General features: G+C 36.5%; 1 protein-coding gene across 1 annotated transcript in view; it reads left to right on the forward strand.

Annotated features, from left to right (window-relative positions):
• Positions 1-8,733, forward strand: part of TBC1D32 (TBC1 domain family member 32) — a 226,089-nt gene that overhangs the window by 57,043 nt on the left and 160,313 nt on the right. The window contains exon 16 of the mRNA XM_027769471.1: positions 3,196-3,323. Coding sequence (XP_027625272.1) covers positions 3,196-3,323 — 128 coding nt within the window. The remainder of the gene's footprint in view (positions 1-3,195; positions 3,324-8,733) is intronic.

Consider the following 8,733-nt stretch of genomic DNA (forward strand, 5'->3'; position numbering starts at 1 on the left):
TTGATCTGCTAATGTGAAGAACTTAGTAAAATTATTTTATTAAGAAGCTATTTGTCTTGCAAATGTAATGAATCTTATACATATTTTGTTAATTATTTTGTCTTTTTGTTTGTTTGTTTTAGTGCCAAAGGGCATGTGCGCTTACCAGAGAGAAAATTCTCCAATGAGTTATGGCCAGCACTACAATCTTTTTTCCTCTGTTTCTCCATCTCGTCAGAATTTTGGGCACATGTGCCTTGTTTGTTTTTCAAGTTGCTGGAGATGGGATTCAAACTGTAGTCAGCCACGTGAGATCCAGCTTCCATGTACAGTGCTTAACCCCTGTTGTGAGGCAGGCCTGCTTACTTGTTTTAATGTCAATTTTATGATCATGGAAATAGGGTTATTTTTTGAAGACCACTGTGCTTTATGTTAAGAGCTATTATTGCAATTGTATATGTGGTTCTAGTTCCGAACAGTCTCTATAGTTTGTTTGCACAATATATGCCCTTGCATTATATAATTTAATGATCACACTCAAGGCTGAGAGAAGTGACTTACTTAGGTCACACATTTTACAAGTGGCAGAGTTGGTTCTGTTACTAGTCCTGCTGTCTTCCAGGATATCCTCCACTTATAACTTAGGTTTCTCAGCATTGACTTTTTAAGGATATATAAGCCACTTTCCTGCTTATTGCTTGCTAGAAAAATATTGAAATATTCATCTTGAAATTTACTAACTTCTATTTTCTAGTCTCCTATTTTCTATACTATATAACAGAACATTTGCAGCTTCTACAAAATATCATTATATCTACCTATGTTTATACACTTTTCCTCATCCTAGAAAATCTTAAATTTTGTCCACATGAAAAAGTCATTTTTTCAAGACAGAGTTTATCTGAAATTTCTCTCCATTCTCACTTGTAGAGGTTTTTTTTTTTTTTTTTTTTTTAGGTTTTTGCTATAGGGTGTGTGCACTCTTCAGAAAGACAGACGGACAGAGAGACAGAAAGTGAGAAATCACCCCCCCAGGGGGTGTGGCCACACAGCAATCCCTTCTCCTCCATTCTCCTCTTGGGATCTTGGGCACGCATGCACATGCACCTGGCATGAGTTTAAGCCACTGGGTTGAGGACTCAAACCATGGTTGACTGCATGATAGTCCAGTGACATAGCCATTATGCCTACTGCTGGTCTCGAGTTTTTTTTTTTTTTTTTTTTTTTTTTTTCCTCATTTTATGTACTTTGGTAATTATACTTATATTATGCTTGAACTACTGATATTTATGGAGACCAGCCCTTTACCACATAGTATCTAAGACATCCAGCATCACCCTTCCTTTGGGGCCACTATTATATCATTAGCTCTGTGCTAGGTGCTGCAGATACGAAAGTAAGGCATGATTTTTTTTTTGCCTCTAAGGAAATTGATAGTAGAGGCGAACCTACCTGTAAGAAGAACTATTTAAAATGAGGAATACAAAGCTTTTTAAAAAGTTTATGTAAATATGCATGACAGGATATATATTCTTATATATATGTGACACAAGATTATATATGTATGTACAGGTATGAGAGAAGGAAAATGCTTTAGGTTTTTTGTTTTATTTTTTATATTTTTGCTATAGAGTACATGTAGTCACCCAAGACAGAGGGAATGTGAGAAATATTCTCCCAGCTGGGATGGCCACACTGCAATCCCTTCTCCTTCATTCTTCTCTCAGGATTTTGGGCATGCATGTACACGTGCCCTGCATGATTTCCAAGCCATTGGATCTAAGACTTGAATATTGGTCTGCCCTGTGAGAGTTCAGCACCTTAACTGACTCCAAAAAGTTGTTGTTGTTCTTTTTTTTTTTTTTTGAGAGTTTTTTGCTATAGGGCACATGCACTCGAAAGATAGAGACAGAAAGTGAGAAATCATCCCCCAGGGGGGATGGCCACGCCACAGTCCCTTTTCCTTTCTCCTCTTGGGATCTTGGGCATGCACGCACACGCGCCCGGAGTGAATTTAAGCCCCTGGGTCCAGGACTTGAACCACGGTTGACTACATGGTATTCCAGCAACAGAGCCATTATGCTAACTGCTGGTCCCTCCAAGAAGTTGTTTTAAGAAAGATACCTAGGGCCAGATGGTGTCATGGTGGTTAAGGCAGCTGGATCCTACATGGCCAACCTTGCAATTGGAGTCCAGATTCAGTGGCTTGAAAAACACACCAGGTGTATATGCGTATATGCCCTAGGTTTTGAGGGAAGGAAAAAAATGAAGGAGAAGTGATTGCAGTGTAACCATACCCCATGGGGGTTATGCTTTCTTACTTCATTGTCTTCCTCTTTCTTTGGTGGGCATATGTGCCCTTTGGTAAAATTAAAATAGAAAATATAATATGGGAAGTGATAGATTATCTAATATAATTCAGATTTCTTCTTTAGGTGAGTATATCTGATATCACTAGTTACTCTGACTCAACAAATTATTAGATTCTTTTTGTTGTAAAGTATACATTTTCAGATTTATTTCGGAGAATGTGCATTGGCATCTATGCAGGGGTTGAAAAATAAGCAGACCTCAGAAAGAATAGGAAGTAAGCAGATAAGCTTCTGCATTAACATGGTTCTCCAGGTTTCTGTATTTGCTCTGTGCTGTTTTGCTGTATATCGGCCAAGGCATTTTAGTACTTGTACATAAAATCAAAAGTGAGGAATATGATTGGTTTAGTTTGTTTTCATAGTAGCTGACATTTGCTATTGGCCAGCACATGAATTGGCTGTTCCTATTATGGTGTACACTCATGACCCGGTTGGGTATGGGAGGGAATGGTATCCCTTGGAAAGGATGGCAGTGTGTCAGATATTATATATAATTGTTTCAGATATACAGGAACCCAGTGGATTGGAAGTAAAATGAAAAATAGAAACAGGGACTTTGATATTCATCAACCGGAATTATATACAAAACTGTAACAGGAGCAGCAATTCTCAATAACTGGTTTGGGCGAAAAATCTATTTATTTGCCTCATCAACTGACTGGTAAAAGAATATAATCTGATGACACATTTAATTCAGGCATATTATTTCATAGCCAAACAAATCATTACTTAGGTTGTTGTGGTAATATAACTTTATTAGACTACATACCACCCTTGAATTTTCGTCTGGTGTTAGCATGTCATAAAATTATATGATTTGTCTTGTTATTTTTTTAATATACAGGCTGCTCCAAATTGCTCTGAAACAGCTTTAATTCACATAGCTGATATCTTGGCAAGAATTGCTTCTGTTGAAGAAGGACTTATTTTACTTCTTTATGGAGAAAACATCCATTCTTCTGAAGAAGAAAGGTATGTGCCTGTATTTTACATTTGGAGCTAATGAGGTTTGTTGGTTAGCCACTAAGAACACTTTAAATGAATATTTAAAAAGTTAAAGTGGGTAGGGCCAGCAGATGGCATGGAGGTTAAGGTGCTGGATCCTACATGGTGAGATGTGTGGTTAAAGTCCCATACCCAGTGGCTTGAGACTCACACTGGGTGCATGTGCATGCGTGCCCAACATCCTGACGGAAAAGGGGATTGTAGCATGGCCATCTCCCATAGGAGGTGATTTCTCTCTTTCTCTCTCTCTGGTAAGTACACATGCCATATAGCAAAAACTTAAAAAAAAAAAAAGGTGAAGGGGTAATTATGATTATGGACTGTTTATGCAGGGTAGGTCTTGATGTCTGTAATTTCAAAATAAGAATAGGAGGGCTTACCCTAGATGAGATCTTTTCTCCTTTTTATTTGCTACTTTGGGCTTTCTCTTGTAGACTTTCAGCCACATAGTTGATTTAAGTCTTACACCGAGCAAGGGTGCACAAAGGAGAAAATAACTTATATTTTCTCTTCTACCTTCTCTACTGTTACGTAGTTCTATCTCCTTGTTTAACCAATGTTAACATTTAGGCTTCTGGACTTTCTCTGTGCTCACAATAACGTGATGTATCAGGCAAACATATATATATATATGTGTGTGTTTTATCTCCTCTTCACAAAAATGTTGTCATTATAGGCATTACTCTGCAATTTGATTTTTAATGTAACCCTGGGCTTTTTACTAGATGAGTATAGAATGAAACATTATTTTTAATAGCTGTTTTATACTTTTTCGTGTGACTTTACCATAATTTATTCACACATATCCCCTATTAATGGACATCAGGTGTGTCTAGGATTTTGCCTTCATAAATAACACTGCCGTAAATAAATATTCTTTCTTTTTCAGCCCATTGATGTGATAAATCACATTAATTGATTTTTCAAATGTTGAACCAATTTTAAATAGCTGGAATAAATCCTGCTTGGTTGGTGTGTATAATTCATCCTAAATATTGTTGACTTTGATTTGCTGTTTTGTTTTTTGTTAATTTGTTAAGGCACATATGCTCATGAGAGAAAGAGTGAGAGAAAGAGAGCGTCTCTTGTGGAGAACAGTTATGCCTTAGTCCCTTCTGTCTCTTCTCTACATTCTTTTGGGATTTTGGGCACATATACATGTGTTCAGCATGTTTCTCCAACAGCTGTGTCTGGGACTCCAACTGCAGTCGACTGTGTGTGATCCAGCTGCCTTAACCACCACATCACTGTCCAGTTCAACTTGTTACTATTTATTGAAGATTTTGCCTCTGTACTTATGAGAGATAATCAGTCTCTAGTTTTTGTAATGTCTTTGATCTTGGTATTGTGGGAATGCTGACCACATAATATGCTATGAATTACTCCTTTCGCTTCTGTCCTACGGAAGTAATTTTAGAGAATGACTATAACTCCTTCCTTATGTGTTTGGTAGAACTCACCAGTGAACCAATGTGAGTGTCGTGTTTTTTATTTTGGACAGTCATTAATGATTGATTTAATTTTTTTAAAAAATTATTTTCTTTTTAGTCATAACATATGAGTATGTACGTGTGCATGGACAAGAGGGAAAATGCACCCTCTCCCCCTCCAAATGGAGCCGGGTCATGCTGTGATGCTTCTGTTTCAAATTGTCTGTCTTATTACAGGAGAATCCTGGCACCTGTGCATGCATGCCCTGTGTCTTACCACCAGGGCTGGGATTTGAATCCCAGTTGACCACATGGGAATCTCCTTCCATTGCCCAACGTGTGATAGCTGTGATTCAATTTCTTTAATAGATTTAGACCTGTTTGGATTGTTTTTCTTTTTGTGTGAATTTTTGCAAATTTTGTCTTTGAGGAGTTTGGTCCATTTATCTAGTTCATGAAATTTGTGGCCATACAGCTAAACTGTTCATAATATTTTCTTATTTTTGTAATGTCCATGGGATAAGTAATAATGGCCCCTCTTTCATTTCTGATATTAGAAATTTGTATTTTTCTCTTAATTAACATTGTGGTTTTGATAGTGATTTGTCCCCCCAAAGGTTCACGTTTTAAAATTTGATGTTGGGAATTGGTGAGGCCCGTTTGGCAGTGATCAGATCATGGTGATTACATCATGGAGGCGACAGTTGTGATTAGATTAATGGTGGCTCACAGATCCAGTGATGCCTAGCTCTTGTGAGAAGGGGTTAGTACTTAGGAGAGCTGGTTGCCATGTAAGAGAGCTGCCCACCATGCACATGCTTTCTCAGCATACTCCTGCATATTTGCTTCTGTCAGCTATATTGTAGATTGGCCTGATGCCAAGCCTATACCTTTGGTCTTCCCGCCCATCGGAACTGTGAGTCAGTAAATCCCCATTCCTTTATAAATCTTCCAAACTCAGATCTGTTCGCAAACAATAATGGACTAAGACACTAAATTTGACAAGCAGCTTGTCAGTTTTACTGCTCTTAAAAGCTAGCTTTTGGGCCTAAGCACAGTGTGAGAATTGGTAGGGCTGTGTTATGTGAGACTGGGGCTGCACGAGGGGCTTGAGTTCAGTTCCTAAACCAGTGTCAACATCTGAGCATAGTAGTTTCTGCATGTAATCCTAGCTAGCTAGGAGGCGGTGCAGGAAAATTGACATGGTGCAATCCTATAAAAATTCCTTTCTCTCTCTCCCTCTTTTTCTTTCTTATTAAAAAACAAACATACGAATTCTAACTTTTTTTTTCTCTTTCCTATTTTAAATTTGATTGATTTCTAATTTTTATGTGTTTTTTTCTTCTTTTGGTTTTAATTTACTTTTTTCTAGTTGTCTATGGTAGAAACTTAGATGATTAATTTTATTTTTAATAATTTATGCTTAAATGCCATAAAATTCTTTCTAAATATTGCTTTTGCTGCATCCCACGCTTGTTGATACATTTCATCTTTTATTTCAAAATATTTTCAAATTTCTCTTGAAACTTCTTTAATCCTCTGGTTTTTTTTTTTTTTTTTTGGTCTGCATCCATACTTTGTATAATTTCTATTTTTTTTAAGCTTAAGGCATATTTTAATGGGTCATAATATGGTCCCACGGTGAATCCTCCATGTCACTTTATATATTCTGTTCTTGTTATATACAGTACAACCACTCATCACTTTACAATGTACTTGGGTAATGACTGTTCAGACTTAGGACCAGTTCTCTAACGTGGAGAATCCCTTCTCAGTCTTTGTCTTGTTCCCATGGGTGGTATTTGCTTACGATATTATGAATTTTATTTATAAATTTGTACTTTATTGCCCACTCCTTGTAATAATTAGAATAAAAATGATTACACAAGATTTATATTATTGTGTTGAGGTCTGTCTTGTTTTCTGGTACTTGTCTAATGTATGATTTTTGTACGGATAGAATTATATTATTCTACTGTGGTGTTGCATGCAATCTATTGAAAAATATTGATACATACCCTGTGGTGCCATGACACACCACAAGACATCCACCCTTAAGCTCCTCACTTATCAAGCAATCCACTTAAAGACCTACTCTTAAAATAGAACTTGGTTATTAGGAGAGGAGTGGCTTTATTCTATAGATGTCAATTATACCCTGTTGATCAATGGTGTTGTTCAGTCCCACTGTGTCCTTACTGACTTCCTACTAAATTTTGTCAATTATTGATAGAAGGGTGTTGAAATCTCCAATAATATTAGTAAATTGTTCTATTTCTTCTGACAATTCTATCAGTTTTTGTTTCATATGTATTGCTGCTTTGTTGTATACAGTTCGATCTTAATTTTTTAAAAATCTATTTTTATTGTTCATCATTGTTTGTGTGTCCAGTGTACCTATACATTTTGATATATTTTTTTTTCTTGGTAGTCATTCTATATTGCCTTTTTGCTCTTAAATGTAGGGCTTCCTTAAGGATTTCTTGTGAGGCTAGGTTAGGAAAAGCAAAAGCAAATTCCTCCAGACTTTGCTTGTCTAGACTTTATTTCTCCATTTATTCTATAGGGTGGGCATATTGAGTATTGTATTTTTAGTAGCTTTTTTTTTTTCCTTCAGAATTTGGAATATATGGAATATATCATTCCATTCTCTCTGGACCTGCATTGTTTCTGCTAAGAAATCTATAGTTAGTCTGATGGGTTTTCTATTATGTATAACTTTTCTCTTGCTGCAGTCCAAATTCTCTTTATCTTTTGACTTTTTAATTATTATATGCCTTTCTGGACCCCTATTTGGGCTGAATCTTTGAGCTTCCTCTCTTTTCATTTTTCTTGTTTTAAATGTCAGAGTATGTGCGTGCCAGAGAGAAAAGTACCTCTCAAAGGAACATGATCGTGTCACTATCCCTTTTCCCCATTTTCCCGTCCCATCAGGATTTTGAGCATGCATGCATGCACTTGTACCCAGTGAGTTTTTAAGGATGCTGGGGTTGGGATTTGAACTGTGGTCAGGTATGTAAAATCCAGCACCCTCCACTTGGTGCTTAACCTCTATTCTATTGGGATGGCTCAGAGCTGCTTCTATCTTAATGACCGTATCACTTTCAATACTTAAAAAGTTTTTAGCTATTATTTTATCAAATAAGTTTTCAGTCCTTTACCCTTGTGTCTTTTTTTCTGGAATACCTGTGATTCAAATAATTATTTATTTTACTATACCACATAAATCCTCATTGTTTTTCATGTTTGTTTTCTAGTAGTCTTTCTCCTGATTGGATGATATCTAAGGATTTATCTTGCAGGGCTGAGTTTTTTTCTGCTGGTTCTAAACTGTTGTTGAAGATGTCTGTTGTAATTTTAATTATATTTATTGAGTGCTTCATTTCTGTTTGATTCTTTTTTATAATTTCTACCTCTGCTGAATTTCTCATTTGACTTTATACAGGTTTTCTGATTTCATTAAATTGCATTCAGTATTTTATTGTGTTGTGCTGAATTTCTGTAGAAACATTTATAATTTAATTTTAGGTATCTCAAGAATTTCATCTTTGAGATCTATTAATGGAAAATTATTGTGCTCCTTTAGAGGTGTTAAGTTTCCTTGCTTTTTCTTTTTTGTTTCCCTTTGTTGATTATCTGTGCAGTGGGATATTAACTGGAGCTTAGTTTTCAAAGTAGTTGGTTTCTTATTCTTGAGAATATACTCTTTAATGTTGATTAGACAGGATTCGTTGGTTCTGAGTGGGTATAGTTATATAGTCTCCACAGGTTTTCTTTCATTGTATTCACTGACTGTTGTAATCATGAGGGCCTTAGGGTTCTAGACTTTGTGCGTTTGTAGTAGTAGTGGTTTAATTTTGTTGGGTGTGGGGATCACCAAGTAAGCTTCTTGGCTGTAGGAAGTGGTTGTAGCTTGGGGGGGGGGGGGTGGGGGGTGCAGGCCCTAG

This window comes from Tupaia chinensis, unplaced genomic scaffold (assembly GCF_000334495.1).
Source record: "Tupaia chinensis unplaced genomic scaffold, TupChi_1.0 Scaffold149798_1, whole genome shotgun sequence".
Classification (NCBI taxonomy): domain Eukaryota; kingdom Metazoa; phylum Chordata; class Mammalia; order Scandentia; family Tupaiidae; genus Tupaia; species Tupaia belangeri.